The 25,700-nt window shown below is 37.8% G+C and overlaps 2 protein-coding genes across 2 annotated transcripts; both read left to right on the top strand.

Annotated features, from left to right (window-relative positions):
- The first annotated feature begins 5,755 nt into the window (after positions 1-5,755).
- LOC131326145 (probable serine/threonine-protein kinase WNK5) lies at positions 5,756-11,376 on the top strand. The gene is made up of 7 exons (XM_058358761.1): positions 5,756-6,656; positions 7,442-7,707; positions 8,043-8,266; positions 8,784-8,941; positions 9,025-9,343; positions 10,001-10,372; positions 10,693-11,376. The coding sequence occupies exons 1-7, from the start codon at positions 6,567-6,569 to the stop codon at positions 11,169-11,171; spliced, it is 1,908 nt and encodes a 635-aa protein (XP_058214744.1). The 5' UTR covers positions 5,756-6,566; the 3' UTR covers positions 11,172-11,376.
- A 2,247-nt stretch (positions 11,377-13,623) lies between these two features.
- On the top strand, positions 13,624-16,602 carry LOC131326144 (uncharacterized). The gene is made up of 3 exons (XM_058358759.1): positions 13,624-14,196; positions 15,278-15,608; positions 16,221-16,602. Exons 1-3 carry the CDS (start codon positions 13,724-13,726, stop codon positions 16,446-16,448), a joined length of 1,032 nt encoding a protein of 343 aa, XP_058214742.1. The 5' UTR covers positions 13,624-13,723; the 3' UTR covers positions 16,449-16,602.
- The last annotated feature ends 9,098 nt before the right edge of the window (positions 16,603-25,700 follow it).

The raw sequence follows: 25,700 nt of genomic DNA, 5'->3' as shown, positions 1-25,700 counted from the left end.
TTGTAAAACTTGCAATTCAGAGAATGGCTTGTTCGAATCAAGAAAAATTAATACTGTAAGGGCATCTCTATTCCTCCATTTTGGAGGATAAAAATATAATCTTATATTGAAAAAGTGATTTTGAAGGATTTTACAATTCCTATTAACTCCAATCCACACATCTCTATTCCTTCATTCCTTCGACTGGAAACAAAAGAAAAAAAGTAGAGATTTGGAGTTGAGGACCAAACTATAGCCTCTCCAATCCAATATACTCCATCTTTGCCTCTATTCCTCCATTCCTCCATAAATTTTTGATCCTCCAAAAATGGAGTATCAAAACCAATCCTCAAAATGGAGGCAAATATAGAGGATGAGTTGGATTGATTAATTCCTCTAAAATGGAGGAATAGAGAGAGATTTGAAGATAGAGAATATGCATTGGTGATGGCCAAAAAGTCTTGTGTTTGCATAACACAAGAGAGGTTAAACAACCATTTATTTCTTTTTCAAAAGAAACTCACGACAAAATCTAATTATATGGCATTACATTTTAATTTTTGCCTTCACATTTTTCTACACAACATATAAATTAGATTTTTATTTAACGGTGTCACCCCGTGCCCAAAGCCTAGCTCCGCCCCTAATTGTCATGAGGGTGTAACTTAAAGTATGCTGTGCTCAATAGAGAACACATATGTAGGTTTGAGTTGGGATCCGGTCCGTTTGGGATTCTCTATTATCTAGTCCTTGATTGGTTCTCATCTGGCGATTTTGCCGGTCTTATTTCTACAGGGGGTACCTGTGTCAAAGTCTGGATAGTTTTGGCTCATTATTGTATCTTTTGATGAAATCTGTATTGCTTCGAGCTTTGTTATTGAAATGAATTGACTGTGCTAAAAAAAAAAAAAAAATGTAGGTTCGTATTCGTGATATTGGCATGTTGTTGAGCAAGTCAAATTTCGTTTTCGTGGATATGAAGGGGGAACCAACTGATATAAGGTTTCATTTAGATTTTTCTTTTCCCATTTTAGGATATTCAATTGGAAGACTGCATTAGTTTAACTTGTTCAATTTGTTTGTATATCATTATAATTTGGTATCTAATTCATTTAACTGACTAAATTGGGGATAAATCCCTTTTTATATCAGATATGAAATACTGTACATAGTATAAATTCGGGACACTAGTATAAATTCGGGACACTACATATATGCAGGTGGAGAAATTCTAACTCTGTACATCCTAATGAGATGCAAGAGTTCTGACCAACTAAGCTAGCCTCAATTGGTTAATATGTATACTACATATTAGAGGTACTTATAATATTATGCCCTAATAGTCCAACTGTCTACAGGCTCTTTGGTATTCATTGTGTCTCAGTCTCCACATACAATAGTAATTGTTTTGGTTTTTGTTGCACTAATTGTTTTGGTTTTTGCACTAATTAAACAACTTTTGGCGGAAGTTGCCGGGAAGCTTCCTGTTCGGAGTGCTTCTCCTTAAATAAGATTACGGTTGAATTATCATCAGAAATCTATATTATAACCTACCTTAAAATCACTATTAGGCCCCGTTCCGAAACATAAAAAAAGTTCTTATTTTTTAAAAAGGCAATTTCAAGCTAAAAAATTATGAATTTATTGAAATCTAAAAATATGTAATATGGATCTTGTTTGAAAGATCTTATCGAGATCTTTTATACGATGCAAAAAAAATTTTAAAAATATTTTTCATTTACATTATTTTTGAGTTTGAAAATGTGAAATAAGCTGCTTATTTTTTAAGAAGGTTTCTGGAACGGACCCTTAGAGTCATGCTATGACATTGTGATCAATTGTTGTACATTACATATGGGTACGCTTCAATTTCCGAATTATTTGGTTCACAAATTTTATCACCAAAGCATTATTATAGTAACATTCAAAGCTGATGATCTCACTAGGGATTTCCACCACGAGTTCAATCTCAATGGTCAGATAAGCAAAACAATTACTACAGTATTTTTTTTTTGAAAATATACAAGTTTGGTGACCCAACATATGCATAGGAGAATGAGACAGGGATGCTGTCGAGCATCTCTCTGCAAAGCGATGTAAAGCGGTTGATCCAGTCGTTCATCTCCGCATGGACGATTTGGATTGAATTTGTGTGCATGCAAATCTAAACCGTTCATAGCTCGATTAATATTCGAGCCGTCGATTGTTGAGATGAACGGTCGGAACGGCTGCTTTGCACCTACTTTGCACGGGGTGCTTGGCAAATGTGAAGCATCATATACATACATGATTAACTACTGCTACTAGTATTTAATTTCTCGTCCAAAATGGATGTGCTTCACTTTCACGAATCACAACTACCAAGACATGGATATTGGGAGTTAAATTTCCCATAAAATAACTGATACACATGAATATACAATTACTCCAATGAGCTGAGCCCATTGAAATCCAAGCATTGAAACACACATACACATTTTTTTATTTTTTTGGTCAAAATAGTAAAAAATTTCATTGATTCGAGAAAATTAAACCATACAAAGGAGGATTATCAATCCCAACTAGCCTGTACCCGTGCTATGCCTGGAAGCAACAGAAAAATCAAATTATGTTCAATATTAGTTGCACAAAATCACAATGAGAGAGGAAGCTTGAACATGCGTGGAAATTCGTATGTTTTTTCATTTGACTTTTTACATTGAACTCTTGCTACTCGACCTATAAAGTGTAGGAAACGAGAAAAAGTAAAACTATATATATTGAGAATATGCCACGTAGGGGAAACGATTTTGTACGTGAGAGTCGTCGAAATAATATTCGACAGTATATTGTGTATATAGAACTCTCTATTACGAGGCAAAAAATCCAAAGTCTACGTGGGTGTATCGGATTTATATAAAATTTAGAGTGGACACCACACATGAGATCTGTAGAGATTTTGTATTGAGAGACTGGTACCCTTAGAATTATTGAGGCTGGCGATCTCATTATTGTATCAAGATGGAATAAGTTGCCCAAGATGTGCAAGTTAGAGTCAACTAAAACATAATAGAATGCCATACTTTTATAATTGTCATTTCATTTGTCTTCAATCATGGAGACTAATTCCATCCATCCCTGCAACTTGACCCAGCCAAAATATTGGTGACAAATTAATTCTTGCAGGTAATCCATTGTTTAGCCTATGGACCACCGCAATGTGAACTCAAAGATACGGTTTTGTATCCCACTTGCACTCAAAGATAAATATGTCACTGTTTCGGCTAATTAATTATTGTGTTAGTTGGAGTGAAATGGATTTTATTGATGTGTCTATAGGAGTATATGCATATTATGTTTATGGGGTGTTGCTCCGATTTTAAATAAAATCCCATACGGTGAGATTGGTCCTTGAAAATTAGTCGAGATGCATATATATATGTTGGTCCAGACATTTTAAAATATTAAAAGAATAATGGATAGAATTAATAGCAAAGAATCCAAAAGAATATGAATATAACGTAAATGGTGAAAAGTATAGATACCAAACAGAGGATGAGAACACAACCACCATCTCTTTTTCGAAATTCATATCACTTAGAAAACAAAAAACTAAGGGTTAACTAGCAACAAAGTTATAAAGAGGACATCTAAGAATATTACTACTACTAATCAATATTTTCTAGTGACATCATGAGCAAAAACCAGTTGCAAGTAGAGTGTGAGCCACAGTGGGACGATTCTATGCTCTCATGCACTTGGGCAAGGTTCAAGTTTCACCCACGCCATTCCCTTCTAATGCTAAAAACTAACCCACTAACCGATTTTCTGAGATTTGAAAAAAAACAAAAAAAAAAGCGTTTTAGAGCTCATAGTCAGTATTTACGAAAAATTATTTTGACAAATTCTTAGATTCTAGCTTCTAAAAATCAATTTAGAATGTTTGTCAAAAATTCTACATGAATGTTTGCGCTAAAAATGGTTATTTCTCAAAATACTTGAGTAAAAGTAAAGAAATTTTACTTTTTCTATTCCTCTCGTCGAGACGAATTAATAGCCGACAAAAGTTTGGCGCAAAACTACGACGAGAATTAATAGCCGACAAAAGTTTGGTGCAAAACTAACAAATGTGAAAAAAAATCAAATAAGGACAAAATTTTCAGATTTAAATTAAGTTAAGTTCATAAGAGCGCAGACTTAAAGGGGTGGTTCTTGTATTTATGTCAACAACAATGCTACTAACATAATAATCTAAACACAATAATTCACAACCTCTCACATACATGTGGGGCCTACACACAACAACTCACAACCTCTCATATACATGTGGAACCCATACATAATAGTATGTGTGGAGCCCATATGTATGTAAGAGGTTATATTTGATATTGTATTTGAATTATTGTGTAAGTATCATTTTTGGTATGTCAATTGTCAAACTTGAAGGGGTTTATTATTCTTTCTCATCCCCACCTCCCACCACAGCCAGCCGTCTCTTTCATTCTCTATCAAAATTTCTAAAAACCCAACTTTTTTCCCGGCCCTTAGATTCCCTCTCTTAAAATCTTTTGAATTTCTCCAACCACAGAAATTCAAGCCGAGTCCAACCGGGAATGGGAGAAGCAGCCAAGAATTCCGTGAGGCCGATCTTGCTGTTCATCTTGGCAATCGACGGCTTGAATTTTAATCTGAACAATATCGATTGCTCGGCAGCATCCCCGGGTCCGCCAAATTGAGGTTTACTGTGTTCGAGTTCGGTTCGTTTACTAAATGAGCCGAGCCCAATTCATTTACTTTTCAAGCCAAGCCGAGCTTTGGAATGTTAAGTTTAATTCGTTCAGAAAACGAGCTGAGCCTGATTCATTACTAAATCAGTCGAGCCTACTTTCGAGCCGAGCCGAGCTTTGGAGCTTTAAGCTCGTCTTGTTCACTCAACGAACCCAAAACTCGAGCTCGAATTTAACCCAATTACTAAACGAGCCGTGCCAAGGCTCAGATTACTTGCGAGTAGGGTTGTAAACGAACCGAATCGAGCCGAACCCTGTTAAATTCGGCTCCGGTTCGTTAAGGTATGAGTTCGGCTCGAGTTTGATTTGAGCCTGAACAACTTGGTTCGAGTTCGGCTCGTTAAAAATTTTCAAGGCTCGGGTTTAGCTCGGTTGGGTTCGTTAAGATACTAGTTTGGCTCAAGTTCGGCTCGGATTTAGCTCAGGTACGATTCGAACTTGAACATCTTGGCTCAAGTTTGGCTCGTTAAACTCAAATGAATCTAGCCGAGCTGAATCTAAGCTCGAATTGAGTTCGTCAAGACTCAGATTTGATTCGGCTCAGCTCATTAAATTCAAGCGAACCCAAACTCTCTCATTGATCGTATAGAATTTGAAAGAAAAATAAGTATTGAATTATATATACAACCTTAAAATTTTTTACATTTACAAATAGACCCCTATTGAATTATTAATTAAATTTAAGTATAGGTTCGCGAACCTAACCGAGCCAAACACCATTAGGCTCAAGTTCGGCTCATTTACGGAACGAGCCTAGAATTGAGGTTCAGGTTCAGTTTGTTTAGTAGACGAATCGAACTCGAACAAGCTCTTACCAAACAGAATTCGAACAGTTCGCGAATGGTTCAGTTCATTTACAGCCCTACTTGCGAGCAACTTAGTTCAATTGCGGCCGTAGTGCTGCGTAGTATAACACCGCTAGCTATTTGGGCGAGCATCATATGACTCTCATAAATGGCAAGGGTAATTCTTGTATTTACGTCAAACATGAAGGAGTATTCTGAGTTTTAGCCTGTTTTACATATCCGTCTTTACATATCCTTCCTCATCCCCACCACCGCCACCTCTGCATTGTCCCTTTGTGCTTGCACTGATTGACCATCTTCCCATTGTTGCTCCAGCCATCTGTTTCATTCTCTATCAAAATCTTCTAAAGGACCCAACTTTTTTCCAGCCATTAGATTCTCTGTCTCTCAAATCTTTCTGTTTTCTCTCACCACAAATGGCACTACCAAAACGTGGCCACAGATTTTTCAAATTCAGGAGCCCAGCCACAACCCACTACTGATCATGTCAATTTCAAAACTTTCTTGAAATAAACCCACCTCCACTACTAGCTAATTCAATTAAAGTCCACTTTCTACAGAAAACCATACCAGCACAACAAGTTTGTTGTTTGATTGCCTAAAAGGAAGATATTATTCCCATCCCTAACTATACCCACCTCTCAAATCTATCAATACCCACCTCTCAAAATCTATCAAGCTTATCTGTAGAAGAAATTCTACAGGTATTTCCTTCTTTTTTGTCTACGAGTATATACCCCTCTCTTTTTCAACCAAATGAAATATCAGGCCTACAAGTTGTCACACAAGGTTCTGGGCATGGCCTGGATTATGCTGAGGATTGATTATTCAAGACTCTTCTGGTTGTTGTTTGGTGTTTTCTCCAACGAAAATCACGAAGGAAAGCCTCGGATTTTTTAGCATCAGGTTAATCTTTCAAGTACTTTAGAGCCAATTTCTTCTGTAGCATTTTAAATATAGATAGTAGAAACATACCTGTAGAAAGAACTCAAGAAATTTGGAAGAACCTTGAGTCATGAACAAAGGGGGGTTTGGAGAACCCATTGATGGAGCAAAGTTGCAGTTGGAGTACATTGACATGGACCCATCTGGTCGTTATGGACGTGTAAGTTCTCAGAATATTTGTATGCGATTATTTTTCTCAAATCTTGATGCTTGAAATATGGTAATTTGCCGAGATGTAATTGTTTTTTTTGGAACTAGCCTTCAGATTTGAGTTTGTTGCAGAGTTGACTTTCAATAATTGAATGAGAAAAAACATGAACACATGTTGTCAGTATGAAAATGATTTTTGTTTTCTTGTTCTTGTGATCAATTACATCACTAAACTAATAGAACTAGCATCCGTAGTTACGGAATTCGAAGTTTGTATGTTTTTCCAAGATTCTGTAGTTCTTTTGGGATGGGTAGAAACTGTTCTGAATTGTTGTTTCCAAACATTCTAGTGCATATAGACTGGTCCAAAGTTTCTCTAGATCAGTACAATCAGGTTTACTTCATGACTTTGTTATAGCATTGTTTACCTTTTCAATTTTCCTTCTTAAATCCTCCACGACCCTATGGAAGACGATCTAATTCCTTTGTTGCTAATGAACTGATTACCAGCCTTGTTGGTTGGTGTATTTTGACCTCTTTACATGAATGATGTAGTGGAACAATATTGCTACAAACTAAGTACTTCCTCCCGTTGAGTTAAGAGTCCAACTAAATTCGGAAGCAATTCAAATCACAGTTTAGATCTTACGCACATAATAAACGAAACTAAGTATTCTGTAACAATCAATTGAGGTCTGTCAGCCTAGCGGTCACTGATTGAAGATTCGATTAAGCATAGGGTCTGAGTTTGTCGATTGATCAAATGGTGTATAAATTTGTTTGATCTACGTGCAGTATAGGGAAGTTCTGGGCAGAGGAGCAATGAAAACAGTGTACAAAGCATTTGATGACGTTTTTGGGATGGAGGTGGCTTGGAACCAGGTCAATCTCGACGATGTCTTTCGATCACCTGATGAATTGCAACGGCTTTATTCAGAGGTCCACCTCCTAAAGAGCCTCAATCATGACTCCATAATCCGGTTCTATGCCTCCTGGATTGACCCTGAACGCAGAACTTTCAACTTCATCACCGAACTGTTCACTTCTGGCAACCTTAGAGAGTAATTGCTGCAAGCTCTCTACACCTAGCATAAAGAAATATCTTGTTTTTAAAACTTTTGTTTTGGTTGACTTTGATCGTCTTATATCTTGGCCTTTATTCATCATTTCGTGATTTCCCAATCTTCACCTAGTCAAACAGTGAACTTTCCAATTACAACAGCAGGAAGAAAAAGCTAATCCACATAATTGCGTCACAGATGCTGTACACAATACTTGCAAACATATGATCTCCACAATCTCTTGGTCTTGGCGGAGACGATATAAAAGTTGAAGCAAACTCAATACAAATATGTGGAATGAGATTAGAATCCTAATATGTTGTTTTGGGATACAGGTACAGACAGAGGCACAAGAGAGTAGATATTCGAGCTGTTAAGAACTGGGCTCGCCAAATCCTAAGAGGTCTTGCTTATCTGCATGGCCATGATCCTCCAGTGATACACCGAGACCTCAAGTGTGATAACATCTTTGTCAATGGCCATCTTGGGCAAGTCAAGATTGGTGATTTAGGTTTAGCAGCCATACTTTGTGGGTCACACCATGCCCACAGCGTCATAGGCAATCATCTCTTTCCTTCCCTTCATCTTTTGTTTTTAATTGATCATTTATAGGAAAGAATTAGCATCTCATGAGTCATGAGGATACATAGTGGAGCCGATTATCTATCATGAATTCTGATGGAGAATGATGCATACAAAAATTACAGAAAAGTGTAAAGAATGAAGTGTTATCATTGACGGGTAAACTGTTGGTTTTCATTCAGAATACATGCAGTGCTATCAACGTAACATTCTTGACAATTTCAAGAATATTGTTTTTGATGTTTCTCTTTCGGATAAAATTATGCTAGAGACTCGGTAACATCGCATTGGGAGATGTCAAGAATATTGCGTTGCAGCACTATATTCATTTTAGTATAGTGCAGGGCCTCATTTAATCTGATGAAAAAATTGTTGCCTTGTCACGCTTTTAGCAAAGTCATTGTGAATATAATGTGGCTGGATACAAATTGAGCATTCTAAATCGGCGTGTTTTTCATTGGTTATTGATATTGTTCTGTTTGCGTGATCCTAAGGTACACCTGAATTCATGGCACCGGAATTATATGAAGAGGATTATGACGAGCTTGTGGATATATATTCATTTGGGATGTGTGTGTTAGAAATGCTTACATCTGAGTACCCCTACTGTGAGTGCTCCAATCCTGCTCAAATTTACAAGAAAGTGACTTCGGTAAGCTCCGGCTTCAGCATTCTGTTTTTCTTGGTATCTGGTAACTAGGTTCTGACCTACTTTCTCATTTTCTGATCCATTAGGGGAAGCTGCCAGAAGCATTCTACCGGATTCAAGATGCCGAAGCCCAGCGCTTTGTTGGAAAATGCTTAGAAACTGCCGGAAAGAGGCCATCGGCCCAGGAGCTGCTGGGAGACCCATTTCTTGCTGCTGCTGAAGGGGAGGCACTGCCCATCATCTCAATGACTCCATATCAAAGTTCAAGTATTCCAACTGGACCATCGGTTAATATGCCGGTTTTGTTGGCTACTTCAAAGAGGAGTACAGAAATGACTATCACAGGGACAATGGATCCGCAAGAGGAGAGCATATTTCTCAAAGTCAAGATCACTGACAAGGATGGTATGCCTCAAAATCTTTTAGTGCTAAAGGCAAGAGGGTTAGGGGTCTTGCACTAATTCACTTGTCTATGTCTCATGGTACTCCCAAGTTTCGATTCTCGAGGCAAAATTGTTCGAGCTGGAGTACTTTGGGAGAGCGAGACACTTATTCTAGAGGAAAAGGGTTTGGCGCGGGCAATGACCTATCTTTGCCTTGCAGGCTTGCGGAAAAGAATGGATCCTCTGTCTAACATAATAAATATGTCTTAATACATTGTTATCCACATGCAACAATTGAAATCTAAAAACAACATGAATCTCAGTACTCGACGGTGCGGATGATAATGCATTATGATAGGAGGACTGAAAGATTTAGAGACAAAGGACTGTGGGCTCAGGCATTCAAACAGACCCTAAATAGTGACATCGTTTAATATCAAATCACATGTTTTTTTTTTGGCTATTGGTTAATCCTAATCTACTCTATCCTAGGGGACTTGGGGAGGGGGATGAGTGCTTACGGGAGTCGAACCCTGCCCATGTGCATGGGAGTATTAGGGAGGCACCAACTGCACTCCACTCCACTTGCACATCAATTCACATGTTAGGGAACAAAATTTAGGTGCTCTTGCCTCCACTTCTTTGTTTTTTGATTCTAACTCTCTTGCTACCACTGTAGGGCAAGCCAGAAATGTGTATTTCCCATTCGACATCCATAGTGACACAGCTGCTGATGTTGCCACGGAGATGGTGAAGGAATTGGAGATCAGTGATTGGGAGCCATGGGAGATAGCAGAGATGATTGATGAGGAGATTTCTGCTCTGGTTCCAAGTTGGAAGGAGGGTGAGTGTGACTTACCTCTATACCAGAACCAGCACAGCTTCAACTATGAGGAAGACGATGATGACGACCGCAGAACCCAGCACCCTTTCGACTATCTCTCTTCCCGTTCTTCCTCCCATTCATCTCTTCCGGGCCTATACAACTCATCCAAGACCCAGTTTCATCGGTCAAACAATATGATGACTTACAGCCATGATTGGGTTCAAGGTACGTTTCTTATCTGGTGATTTACAAACACAGGAAAGATGTTTAAAGATAAGTGTTAAAAGTAATGGACTGTGTACGATTTTGATTTTTGTGGTATATACGAGATTTCTAGAGATTTGTCTCGCATTACCTATCTAAACCACTGAGGTTTGGTCCATAAAGGCTGCTTACGTATTGCCAATGGAGTAACACCTACGATGACTCTTGGCTGCACATTGGTTTTTTGTGTACTGTCGTTATATACTTTCTTTGGAATTTCTCAAAGTTCACCAAGGCGGGTGGTCCAAAATGTGATTGTATGGCCTTAATTTTTGATGCAGAAAATTTCATCCCTGATGATGATGCGAGTTCTCAAAGCTCCCTAAATTCCCTCAAGTACTTCGACTTCAATTATTTCTCGGGGAACGAAAATGCCTTGGATTCGAGTCCCAAAATAAGGGATTCTCACTTCAATGCTAAGGCACAGAACTGTACGAGATTCTTTCCCAACGAATGCAAGAGTACAACAAATTGTCACAACCGATGTAATGCACTGTTTAATGCTGGGAGAACATATGGCTCCAATGATCACTGGCAGAAAATAACTCGTATGAAATCCATGATGGACATGCGTAGCCAGTTGTTGCACCAGTCTTTGGTGGATATGATAAACAGGCGGCGCCTGTGTAAGACCGTCGGTGCCATGGAGGACATTGGGTACAAGGAACCAGGGGAGTTTTCTGGGGACATGTCTATATATGGTGACTTCTCCGGGAGATCTTCTGAAAATCGTGAAGGAAAAGGATTTGGAAGTTGTTGAGGTACTTTCCTTTTGAACTTTTGGTGAGGTGCTTTAAGGTGTAAAATGAGGCCAACAACTGTATATATTTATGTTGTAAGGTGTGTGGTGTGCTTTTTGTTTTTCGAATCAATAATATGGTTTTCTGGTCCAGTTTATGTACTTCTTAGGACATGCATCGATCGGAAGGATGTTTCTTGTTATGCCAAAAAGTAGTTTTTCTTTCTATCTAAGATTATAACCTAATACAGGTTGTATTGTGGTTGTGACTGTACACACACAGGGCCAGATTTGGGTTATGTTGAAGCTACAATTATATGGCATTTTTGGGCTTGGATTGATACGCGAGCCGAAACAGTGACTTGTTCAAGTTTGGTTTTGAAGTTTTAACGAGTTTTTAAATATGTTTAAGCTTGGTTTATTTATCATGCGAACTTATCTTAAACAAGTTTTGATCGAACGAAATATAGTTGATTTTGTGTGACTTTGATTTTTCACACGTCATAAGTTGAACGAGTTGAGTAGTAGCTTGTTAAAACTTAGTTTTAAAACTTAACAAGTTTTAAACAAATAATCAAGTCGGGTTTGTGAAGATAACAAACTAATCTTGACCGAGCTCTTAACAAGACGAACATAAAATTGAATTTTAGTAACTCGTTCTCTTGGGGTCTCAAACCTTTCTCCCTCTTTGTGAAATGGTCTCCAGTCAGTTTCTCTTCACTTATCACTCACATCTTTCTATCCGTCAAACAAGGTTTTTTTTATAGGCCTTTCTTTGAACTTACTGGATAATGTTCCTCTACAGATGTTTGTATGCGCGTCCTTTGTTTTTTAGATGAGTGACACATAATATTCTATTTTTCTAAAAATTAAACCAAATGATAAAAAGAATATAATGATCATTTCTTTACAATCATGAAGACATCACGAATCCTGGAAGTCCTAGTAAACAACCCACAAAGTAAGCTCATTGTCCAAATTAACATGCCTGTTTTAAAATAAAAAAAAAACCTAATGATAAATTAAAAATGCATATGAAGACAAGTAAAAAAAGCAAGAATTATTGCTATTGGAACAATATTTTGCTAAACTAATTCATCTATTTGAAAACCAAACACCACTTTTAAGTGATCAGTAGTGGTGTTAAGCTGCCTAGTGATCAGGTGTGGTACTGTGGAACTCCTAATGGAAAAATGCTTTGGATTATGATACAAATGTACAAAGTCGTTCGATGTGTGTGACTCCTACATTTATTTTGTAAAGTTCACGTGTATCAAACGAACGACTTTGAAATATCTAAATGTTATCTACAATATTATTTCACTCCTAATGACAAATGATGCGTGGGATGTTGTCTAACTTGCTATTAGATGTGAATAGGTTTGTAAATGAAGTGAGCTGCTAATTACTCTAAAGCTTGACTTAGTTTTAAAAAGCTTGGCTCGTTTGTATAGACTCGGCTGATTTAAGAAGCTTGTTTATTAAATGATTCGGGCTCGGCTTGCTTGGCATTTACTGATTTAGGCTCGTTAAGTATACGAACTAAGCTCAAACACTACAAAGCTCGGCTCAACTCAACTCATTTTCGGCTGTAGATTTGATGCAGTCAAGGATGGAGAGGGGGGCTAGTAGGAGCCGTAGCCCCCCTATAATTTTAAAAAATCCTTGTATTGCATTGGAAAAAAAATATCATCAAACTATATGGCCCCGCCTGCCTCCATCTTTTTTTGTTTAAAAAATTAAAAGTAACAGCTTTAATATTTTTCGAGCTATGAAACAGCTTTATGCTAAAATTGGTCTTAATGAGGTTCAATTATAATCATTTTAAACAAATTAAGGATACCAACTACAATTACTTCGCTATGGGCTAAAATAAAATAAAGAGCAAGTAATACGGTAATATTGTCCTTCATTCAAATAGTAACTTTGTTCTAACATTACTGTCTCTCTTTAATTTAATTTTTTTTGCTTCTTACGCAAAAATCTTGGCTCCATCCCATAAATGTGATGAATCTATACTAAACGAGCCGAGCTAAATACTCTAAAGCTCGACTCGGTTCGAAAAAGCTTGACTTGTTTGTATAGACTGGGCTCCGTCCCGTAAATACATGGTCACTGTAACCATCTAGGTGGTAGTCCAGTTGGTGGGAGTCACCATCTCTCTTTAACACCTGCACTGGTTCGAGCTCCGGGAGGCACATTTGTGCTGGTACCCGGTGGTGCCACTAATAGGTTTTATTTTGAACCCGTATGTGTACCGAAAAGAGGGATTTCTCACCACTGTGCACCAGATGGTGCCGTGGTGACGGTCTATTTTCACGGATGGTAGCTATGGCTTGAACCGGACATCTATTGACGGATAGGGAGTCCATATGGTCATGCTCATGGTAGAGTTACTATACTGGTCGCCCCTTCCACCCTTATGATGATCCAAAAAAAAAAAAAAATGCATGGTCACCGTAGCAAACATGCAAGACGTGCCAAACGTTTACTACAATGGGCCCTACTAAATCTGCCTTCCTACGTACCCCCTTCTATTTGTCAAACGCCCATCAAAACCTTCACCATCTCTAATGGCTATCATGCGCACGAGGAGTCTTTTAACCTCACCATCCGAAGCACCGCCTCCGTCTCCGATCCCTACAGGAAGAGGTTCGCGCTCCGCTGCCAATTCGATCTTCTCCGAAAACCTCAGCCGATCGCTCAAAATCCCCAAACTGTCCCTCCCCGAGTACGTTCACCGTTCGGTTCCGGCTGATATTGATCGCGAATCGCTTGCTTCGAGAGAACCCGATTCGGTGAAGCGCATTCTGAGATGTGCTGCCGAGTTTGGAGTTTTTCGGATTAGCAGGCACGGGATTTGCGTTGAGGAGTTGCGATCGGCTTTGGGTGAATCGGATGCGGTTTTTCGGATTCCGGATTGCAAAAACAAGGATTGTCGCCAAGATTACGGCGGTCGTGAGGAGTTTGTGTGGCGGCGTTTCGAAAAGGCGGTGGAGGAACGGGTGCGGAAAGTGATCGGAGCTGGGAAGTATCGGAGGTTAAGGTAAATCTGAGGCCGAAACTTTTATTCTTTTGGAAATATCGGTCCGGTCCGGTACGATGTTATTGGTTTATTAACTGAAAGCGTTGGAATAGTTCAGCTAGTTATTGTCTGTAGCAATAAAGGCCCAAGCTTTGTTTCTTCTGAATAACCCAAAGACACTACTGTTGTCAAGGCTTACCAATTTGTACCATAGAATCCAACCAATTAGTACTAAGTCCTGGTCAAAATAATTGGTCTGATTAGTTGGCTGAGGCCCATAAAGATTGAGTTCCTCATTTTGTTTCCGAGAGTAGGCCCACTTACATGGGAAAATGACCCATGGGACAAGGTAATTAAGAAAAGCGGCTGAAGGATCAGGTTCGAGTAGCTGAAACTACGTTAGGCTGAAGGATCAGGTTCGAGGTGCGCCAAAACTGACCGGGACGCTCTGCATTACCAAAAATAGATCATTTAGTTGTTAATTGTTTTCGCTCCAATTAAAATGATAAATAAATTTGTGATTCAAAATACTAGCTACTTTACCTAAGTGTTTTTTCACAAAGAAACATATGCTTTATCAAGAGCAACATAGTAGAAATATTGGATTCAATTGATTCAAGAGACTATTTTCAATTGATTATACATGGTAAAAATAGTGATTCAATTGGAAATTGATTCAAACCTTGGATGGTGGTAGGGGGCGATCTGCAAAAGAGTTAAAATGCTGCATCATGTTGCTATGAAATTATGCCATATGATTAGGCAATATCTCCTAGTTTTGTTTGTGTGACCATCACCTAGTAATAGTGCAAGGAGAGGTTGACTGCAGTGTTATCAAGGAGAGGTTGACTGCAGTGTTATCAAGTAGAAATTGCTTGCTTATTGGCAAGAGAATGTGATTGTGATTGGCTAGAGCAAGGAGAGGTTGACTGTAGTGTTATCAAGTGGAAATTGCTTGCTTATTGGCAAGAGAATGTGATTGTGATTGGCTAGATAATGTGATCAAGTAGTAATGTGATCAAGTAGAAATTGCTTTGCTTATTGCTTATTGCTAATAGTGCAAGGAGAGGTTTGCAGTAACGAATTTTCTACTCATTTGCAGCCAAATGATTGACAGTGTTGCCAAACAACTTGAAGCCATTGCAGGAGAATTGGCCGAGGTCATATCACAGGGTGCAAATAAGCAACTGATCCACAAGGGAATTCAACCAAGAGAATCAACTCTCAGCTTATATAGATATGATCACGATGCTTTCATGGGCGAGCCTCCACCTCTGTCCAGTGACAGACACCGTGAATCACGTTATGAACATGCCATAAGCCTCCATCTTCTTGTTGATCAATGCGAGTTTCATGTCCAATCCGAACGAGGACCTTTGTCATTCAATGCAGGCCCAGACACTATTGTTGTCACAATAGGAACACAACTTGAGGTAACCACTTTTTATTTTGTTGTTCATTTCAAAATTCATATACTATTAAGTATATGGGAAATCGCTATGTTCATAGGTTGTTGACACAGATTTTGTGACCAGGGCTTTGTTTAGCATGTCTGAAAAAGTTTGTTTTGCTGAAATAGTTGAGCTTAAGAAACTAAACTGGTCTGGAATATTTTTGTTTTTGCGGCAGTTTTGTATACAAGGGATGGAAGTAGAGAAGCAGACTTCTCTTTTGCTGTTTGGGCTATCTTTTAGCCTTCTTTTAGAGATGCCTATTGATGCAAATCAAGTTGATTTTTTTTTAGCAAACAGAAGAAAAAGAACTGCTTTAGAGTTGCCAAACGAAGACCATATAGATTAACGTGAACCTTTATTTTATCTAAAAGGTAGCTAAGGTAAACCATCCACAACTACTTATCTTGGACAGGGCCAACTAAGTAGTTTCTTTTCTCTTCTAAATGTCACGGGGTAATCCTAATTAAGAAGGTTTAGACTTCATGTTTGGGGTTCTTGATTACATACGTTGAAGAAATAAACACTTGTTCAAGGCTTCAAGTTGGCATACTTACAAATACTTGATTTTGCATGCTGCGCTTGTGGCAATAGGAATGGAGCCTTGGAGAGTTTAAATCTGCTCATGGCCATGGGGAACTTACCTTTGAGCCAAACCTTTCTGGTACCGGAGCATCATTCTCAATCGAGCTCAACTGTTCACCTTCAAGGTTCAGTCATGGTTTTGGCAAGATTAATAAGACAATCCTAATAGCAGACCAAATCTTATTCGTCATCATCATTGTGCTCGTATGTAATATTTTTATGTTTATATTTTATTGATTGCCAAGAACATAATTGCATTTCGGATGTGATACACAGTGTCACAATGAGTGTGAGCCCTTGACATGTTGGTGCTTAATTAGGCATCAAGATTCATTCGATATGATATTTTTTGGGGACAAAATTTGATGTACAGTTAGATGTTGTTTGAACTTGTGAATGTGTGAGAGTGAGCAAAAGAAAAGGAAAATAGAGATGGTTGTTTTGATTTTGCAATAAATATTGCTGATATATCCATATTGTTGTCCCTACTAGCTTTAAACTTCTATTTATTTTGATTGACATAACGTACACTCTGTCCTTGACTAAACTTGTTATATATGTTTGATTTAACAACTAATGAAGGAGTATCATTCATGGAATGAACAAAATAAGGCTTTTAATCTAATGATAAAAAAGGATGTTATTCTAGTAGTTTTGTGGTTCAGCAGTCCATACAGAGATTTGCTCTGGCTTTTATTGGGCTTCCTTCAAGTGGGCGGTATGATTGGGTCCCTAGGATTATTCGAGGTGTGCGTGAACTGGCTTGAGTAATCAAAAAAACAGTTTTGTAGTTCAGGACCTAATAGGTGTATAGAATCGTGCCATAGACAGAGAGTTGATCAGATGCCAAAAATTCCATGGAGTGCTGGAAGTGAGAGTTCAAATGTCTTATCCTGATCTGTTAGTTCGAATCAACAAATATTAGTAGTTGGAGTCTGGGGTAAGGTAACATAAGGGTTGCGTTCGTTAGTTTTGTGGTAACCTGTCATTCACAATATGTTACCGAGCAAGTCTACCTGTCGGTGTCAAAATGACACTATTTTGGTGAAAAGTAAAAATGTTGCTATCCCTGTTTGGTGCTATTTTGCCATTTTGGTGCAACTGTGTTTGTGACAACCATAGTTGAGTTGAGTGAGGCGACAAAGTTTGGCCAAACTTGCTGCAAATTAGGCACTGCCAAATTTGCAGCAAATTTGATTACTCGGTGAAGATCCTTTTGTTATTTTTTTAACCATAGTTGAGTTGGTGGGCTAGCTGCATGTTAGAAGGACGTTGAAACAGTCCAGTAGCTTTGCCATGTTTTGGGAAAATAGATTCTCATTTAGGTGAAAGGTCCTCTTCAAATCTAATGGTAGGGCGACCAAGTTTTCTTACCTGACTGAGATCACACCTGTATAATTATCTTCTGTTGGGGGGCAAAACCCAAATATGGATGGCCCAAAACTTTTGGCTAATTATATATTCTGACTCATCGTGAATATCGTACGTTATTTTCACGTATAGTACTATCAACCAATGATGTAGTGATTAATATTGCAAATAAGATATCAACAATCAATGTTGTTGATCGTTGAGAACAATGAGTGACACATACGCAATGTCACACGGTATTCGGAGAATACAATAATTTGATCATACTTGTTGGAGAATCCTGTTGATGGGATATATACCGAACAACTTTGATTATAATAACTAATAAGTACTTACTAATAGAATATATATACCTAACAACTTTGATTATTAAAGATGCATGCCAACTTTGAGAAAATTGAATCGTAATAAGTACTTACTAATCAACGTACGTCATGTTTAATAGGGAACCATGCCTATATATGCAGGCTATGCTCGATAACTTGACTTCATTTTTAATTAGTAAAAACGAATTATTGTTAGCTGTTGCCATTTGGCCACATATATAATGTTAGAGAAAATAACGGCTCAGGACGTGTTTTGATAATTAATACCCGTCAAGGACATTTTCAGCATTAACAAATATTCTCAACATGTTTTTGACAGATATTAATTATCAAAACATGTCAATAGGCGTCATTTTCCCCTATGTGTTACCTAAACCGACGTTAGGTCAGTGTTACAAATTACTTGAATGAATTGCCGTAATATGAAAGTTAACCATTTGATATTATTATTACTTACATTCAACAAGTGGCGGTTTGTGCAAGGCACTAAAATCCAAGAATTGCAAGAGAGAATCTTGGAGCTAACTCTTTATTTAAAAACTCTTCTTGAATGTGTACAGATCTATGGCCGAAACATCCACAGATTTCAAATGACCTAGTTAGGATGAATAATTTAAACCTCCATGCAAGGCTTAAAATTCAATCGATTCACTTTGAATCTCTATCAATTACGTACAATTTTTTCAACCCCAAAAATGATCCAAGAATTGGCCAATGCATGGCCGGCCTAACCTTCTTGTCATTGGGAAGTCGCCAATGTATATATAACTGTTATCCTTAATATATATATATATATATATATATATATATATATATATATATATATATATATATTTTGTCGGTTCATGTGGATAACAATTGTTCGATAGGTTACTGTCTTTTGACATTGAGCTGAGCTTTGTTCTGTTTTTCTTGGGGTTTGCTCCTGTGGATTGTAACTTCTTTGCGTGTTTGGTATAAATGAATGTACTTACCAAATATGAATTGAGAAATGGTGCCGTACAGTAATGTGCGTAGTACCATGCTGATTGTTCACTGCACAACACGGCTTTCTTCAACTGTTTAGATGATGCCTAACCCAACAAATCGACACATGTTAAAAAAACCCTCTTGGCCTTGAAGACTTTTCGTTAGTCTTCAACACGTGTTTGATTTTAAACAGCCTCGAACAATGGCCTTGGTAAAATTTTGACGAATGGTGGCATCCAAGGTCAGATGGGCCCCAATATAACATGATTCCTGTACATAATGGTATATCATTTTTTTTTTTTAGAAACCTCGAACAGTAGCCTTTGCATTGATGGCCATTTGTCTAATTCAATTCACGGCCGAATGGTATATTTTCAGATAAACATTCAAGGCAGAATTCTGTCATTTTACAGTTGACATGGCCAACAAATGGCCGTTATTCCATTTTCTCAAATTGTTCAAATCTTACATGCAAGGCTTTCATTTGCACATTTGATCTTTGCCTTGCATACTTGCCTTTTTTCTAGCGCCAAAAACACTTTATCAATATTTTATTTCTCCGGAGTGACTTGACAAAGAAAAAAACAAAAGCAACAACAAAATGAAAAGGGCGATGCGGCTTGTCTCCAAAAGCGAACCCGTGGTTCTTCGCCGTATTTGAAATGACAGACGAGTCAAATGTGAAATTGGTAATAAAAAAGAAGCGTGTCGACACATATAAGAAAATCGTTGATGCAAGGCATACTGATCTTCAAGAAAGAAATCGACACAAGAGGCTAGTGAGAGAGAATCTAATTTACAAATTGAAGAAGAATGGAAGAGATTCTTCCATCAATCTTCAACGATCGATCTATCGCCATGAGCGATACATCGAAGATCCTAATTATAACTAAAAATTAGATTAGTAAGACAAAAATTAATAACAAATCAAGATAGACTTTGATTTGTTGGAGAGAGACATTACAATGAAGCCCAAAGAGGCTATTTATAGAAAAATAAAATGTGTAGGAAATAACTTTCTAGCTTCTCCACTACTGTTCATTCCAATCATTTGCTTCCACTTGTCCAAATAACTTCACTCAATTTTTAAATGTGTAGGAGCATGTCAAGTGTCCTGCACTTTATTTAAATCCAAACAACAATAATAAAAGAATACTAATACTAGTAAAATAGGTTGCATTTCCATAATTTCCACCTTTCGGTCGATATCGACAGTCGATAATATATGGTGTAAATAGCACCATTGCCAAGCGGATGCCATCCGTTTATCTCGGCACGGACGGTTCGGATTGAATCTGAGCGCATACAGATCTGAACTGTCCATTTTCAGTCAAGATCCGAGCCGTCAATTATCGAGATGAACGATCGAATCGGTCACTTGGCACCCGCAATTGGCAGGGGAGTGCTTGGCAGGATCCCCATTCCGTGTCTTAGAGCATCTCCAGTGTTGACCCAAATCCTTTCCCAAATTTGAAATTTGGTCAAAAATCTCAAAAACTCATCTCCAATCATGACCCAAATCCTTCCCCATTTTTGGATTTTATCCATTCTTTCCACCAAATGTTAGATAACTTTTGCCTTGACCCATTTTTCCAACAGCTAGTTAGAGATAGAGAGAGCTGTACCTAGTATGAATTGTGAAAGAGCTGGTCACAAAGCTTTGCTGGAAATGGTGCAAAGCTTTGCTGAAGTTGCAGACTTTGCCGGAGCTAGTGCTGAGCTTCGCCAGAGTTGCAGAGCCTCCTTGGGGTTAGGGGTTTGAGCTGTGAAGAGGAAGGAAGGAAGGAGAGAGAGAGAGAGAGAGAGAGAGAGAGAGAGAGAGAGAGAGAGAGAGAGAGAGAGAGAGAGAGAGAGAGAGAGAGAGAGGGAGGCGGTGAGGGCTTCGGTGGTGGCGAGATGTCGTCGATGGGGTCTCCAATGGTGGTAGGGCGGCGTCTGTGGGGCTTCAATGAGGCTTCAATGAGGGCTTCAAAGCTGGTGCAAACGTTTGAAGAAGGAGCCCTAGGGGATTTGGGTTTGGGTGTACGAAATTTGGGTTTGATGATTGGAAATGTGCCCAGTCAAAATGAATTTTTACCCAAAATTTAACTCAAACATGGGAGGAAAAAATGGGTAAAGTCCGGGGATGCTCTTAGCTCCAGTACGTCAAAAGAAAGATTTATTGGTCAAACATAAAACGATGCAATGGCATCTTCAATTGGTGCCCCATCCCCCTCTATCCATCACTTGCCAGTAGACTTAGATGTGAAAGCCTGAAAGTTATCTTTCCTTTTTTTCTGTTCGCGTGGGGAACTTTCACTTGGCCTTTGCCTTCGCCTTTCTCAAGAGTAGGACCGCAAGATGAACAAATAGTACTGAACAACGTTCAATCAAATTCAGTCGAAGGACGCTTCGATGTCAAAAGTCAGTCCTCACTTAAAAGTATACAAAACCTAGATCGATCACAACAAATGGTGTAGTTTTATAGGATTGTCATTTACCTTTTATAGAAGAGAGAGAAACCGGTACATGGGCACGCCACAAAGTAATCCCTTTACGAGGAGCCCGTGTCCCGTGACTGTCATCCGTAACCATTTTTTTAAAGACATCGCGAATGACTCTCGTGCATAACACATAGGAGCAGGACGCGGGGGCTCTGCTGTCCAGAGTGGGCAGCAGCCCCTACCCACACTCACACACGGCATCGTTTTATCAAATGAAAAAAAAAAACAAACTCTTTCGCTTGCAATCTTAAGGAACAGAAACGTGATTATGAGAGCCTTAGAGTTAAAATTTAATTATGTCTCTTTAGAATAATATGATCAGAATAATAAGATCTTCACGTCAATTCAAACGGATTGAAAATTGAAGCACTTAATTTTTTAATCATATTTTTTAATATATAAACGGTCTAAAAAATTAAGTGTGCCACTTTTTAATTCGTTTGAACAAGTACGAATATCTTATTATTCTAATTTTATTATTCTAAAGCATCATAATTAATTTTTGTTTTTAAAACTCTCATAATTAAGTATCTGCTCTTTATTTAGGATCCTGTAGATCAGAAATATGATTATGAGAGTCCTATAGACAAAAGTTAATTATATCTCTTTAAAATAATATGATTAGAATAATAAGATATTCGTACTTGTTCAAACGAATTAAAAAGTGGCACACTTAATTTTTTAGACCGTTTATATATTAAAAAATATGATTAAAAAATTAAGTGCTCCAATTTTCAATCCGTTTGAATTGACGTGAAGATCTTATTATTCTGATCATATTATTTTAAAGAGACATAATTAAATTTTAACTTTAAAGCTCTCATAATCACGTTTCTATTCCATAGAATTGCAAGCAGAACAAATTTTTTTTTTTCTTTGATGAAACGGTGCCGTGTGTGAGTGTGGGCAGGGGCTGCTGCCCACCCTGGGCAGCAGAGCCCCCGCGTCCATAGGAGCACGCCGGTCAAGTCCGCCGGTCAAGTCGAACGTCATACCACACGCAGCTTCCACACACATGCCGCTGATTTGTCCATAAGTGTCCAATGGGATTAGACAAAGCCAAAACAAATGAACAGTTAGCTATCATAATTGGAACCAATATATATGAGTTAAGTTCCGGTGAGGGATCCCTCATTTTATTAAAATGCAGGACTCCCCTTCCCGATTGAATTTCGATGATCCGAACCGCTCAAAGTGATCAGAACGTGATTTTAAGAGTCCCCTATGAGAAATCAGCAAAAAAAATGACCGGGAAGGGCTTCATCCGAGCAGTTTTCATTGAACGGTTCAAAAAAAACTGCTCGGATGACGCTCTTTTCGGTCATTTTTTTTACTGATTTCTCGCGGGGACCCTTAAAATTACGTTCTGCACACATTGAACGGTTCGGATTTTCAAAATTTGATCGGAAAATAAAAGTCCCTCATTTTGTTAAAATGAACAAAATGAGGGATCCCTCACTTGAAAATTCCTCACACACACACACACACACATATATATATATATATATATATATATATATATATGTATATGTATATATGGCAGTAGGTAGGTATATATAGCTCGATCCTGTACCATGCATGCCTTAATTAAGTTTAGACAAATTAATACTCCTTTTCAAAGTAAAAACCCAGAATCTGCGGAATATAATTTGCCTCATTGGGGGTCGTTTTCTTCATAATATCTCTGGTATAATCGATTGACTTGGTTTCGTCCTAGCGGCTCGCCGACACTGACCTGAATAATATACCTTGAGCACCTTCCTTTGATTGCGATGAAGTTGATTCTTTTTCACTCTACCCAAAATCTTTTTATCTTTTGGTATTTGGGCAAGGATTTTTTATTTATTTATATAGAGTGATCCAGATATTTCATGAAAAAACGTATTCTTTTTGTGTGTGTGTGTGTGTGTGTAAATAATTAATTGGTGAAGACATTAAATATAGTCGTCGAACAATCGATAACACAAACATGGGATATACAAGGTAGCAGTACTTTTCAAGTCAGGAATCTTTGATTTTTTTTTTACGGTCCGGACCTCATGCGGAAGTCCACTTTGCTGATCAAATTTCAATGATCCAAATCGTTCAATGTGTTTAAAACGTGTTTTTAAAGGTATTCGCGAAAAATCGGCAAAAAAATTACCGGAAAAGGCTTGATCGAAGCAGTTTTTCATAAAACTCGGACAATCGAAATTTAATCGGAAACAATGAGGTCCTGAACGTAAGAAAATCAGGGATCACTGACTTAAAAATTTCTGTACAAGGTAGATCTATCTATATATTCTAATAATATAAAAGAAGATGAGCTTTTGGTGTGACCTGTTTTTTAAGCCGTGTCGCAAAAGTGATTTTCACTTTTGTCCTAATCAAAATCTACTTTTTACATCCGATTTGATTAATCTTAGGGTAGTAAAATCACTAAAACTCAACCACCCACCTCACCTCGAAAAAAATTATTCACCAACACTCCCACTCCCAAAATATTTCAACTTGCACATACGGAGAGTGTGACTCAACCAGTAGTTGCTATCATCGGTGAGTGCTTTAGAAAAGTCAGTTCGATATGAAATTATTTAACTTGGAATATTATATGTGGGAATTATTGATTCATGCACTTTACTTCCTTCAGTTGTATGAAACTTTCGATGGCGCTTTGTGTGTGTCGGTAGGACTATTTTTAGACAGGCTTGTGAAAATACTCCCAAATTTTCATAAACTTCAATTTTACTCCTAAGCTATTGCTTCGTTATTCGATCAGACCCTTACCGTCTAAATCTGTTAAATTGCTAACGTGTTTGCGAAGTTGGACGTTTTGGCTACATTGAATATGCTTATGTGGTATCTCATCCCACTTAAAATGTGACACATGTCTCAACTCCTCTTCTCTCTCTTAGTTAGCATTGAGTTTGTGGATATTGTAATTTCAAATATTGAACAGACTGTTGATTCAGGTAGAGAAATTTCATAGGAGATATTGTATGTAGTTTGGTGCCTTGCCAACTACAGTTTGAATTTTCTTTGGGTTGTTTTCGTCTATTTTCTCTCTTGTAATATTTTTTTATTATTGATAAAATATTACTCTTTCTATCCCAAATTATTTGTCCGGTCCGCAAAACGGTGACTAAAAAATAATGCACTTTCAAGAAAAAACTCAAACATTTTTCATAAATAAAAAGAACTCATTGATATCTAGTGAATTGTTGAAAAAAATTTGAATTTTTGTTACAAAAATTGTATTATTTTTACGTCATCGTTTTGTGGACCGGATAAACATTTTGGGACTGAGGTAGTACTTTCTTTGCTGTTAAAAAAAAAACCCAATCAAATCACAACAGTCATCATGAACAAAGCAGAGTAACAAGTAAATTATTGGCACCTTTGACAAGATCTGACGTTTACCGAACACGATAATCTCTTAAGAGTGCACGTATCAGGTGACCAGTTTTGGCATGAGGTTTGATAAAGCAAGCTTAACTATGAGTCTAATTACCCATACCCAATCCGATCCATTTATTTTAAAGCAAATTCGACCCGCCCATTAACCCAATTACATATATACTAAAAATGATGATCAAAAAATTAGAAAAGTAAAAAAAAATTATGATCGAAACTCATAAATTTTTTCAAAAAGACGAGAATAAGTAATTTTTTTTGTCTTATTGATTTTTTTTTGTCTTTATTCAAAAAATTATAAGTTTCGATCAAATTTTTTTACTTTCCGATTCTTCTCATCAAAACAAATTAATAAGTCACAAAAATATGACACCAAACAAAAAAAATGCAAAAAAAATTTGAATAAGGACAAAAAAATAAGTCAATTTTTTAATCCAAACCCTTTGCGGGACTACCATGAGAGAAATTTATTCACGCCGGAGCACAATTTCACGGGTCCATTCGCGCAATTAATGGATGAGATGTGTTTTCAATTTTGACTGGTCAAAATAATTGTTACCGGTCACAATTGATTTTTAATTCGGACCATTCAAAATATTTTTGAACGCGTGTAATTTAGTACAAAACAATTGAATAAAAGAGAGAGAAGACCATGCTCCTGGAGGTTGGGGGGGGCAGGGGAGAGAGAGAGAGAGGGGGGGGTGGGGGGCAGAGAGAGAGGGGGCTGTATTCCTCCACTTTCCAATTGCAAAAGAGACCAATTAAAAGATGGAATTTGGTGGGTTACTTTCATTGCTCATTGGGTCATTTAAGTTGATCCAATTGATGCCCAATTATGACCCAACTAATAATGGGTTAGCTGGGTTTGAACCCATTCTTACCCAACTAATAAATGGGTTGGGTTGGGTCTATTTTCTAGTTGATGGGTCTGGGTTTGTTAATGGGTT

This window comes from Rhododendron vialii, chromosome 5a, assembly GCF_030253575.1.
Source record: "Rhododendron vialii isolate Sample 1 chromosome 5a, ASM3025357v1".
NCBI classification, from domain to species: Eukaryota; Viridiplantae; Streptophyta; class Magnoliopsida; order Ericales; family Ericaceae; genus Rhododendron; species Rhododendron vialii.
Note: the sequence above shows the minus strand (reverse complement) of the source record. Positions and strands in the feature narration are given on the sequence as shown.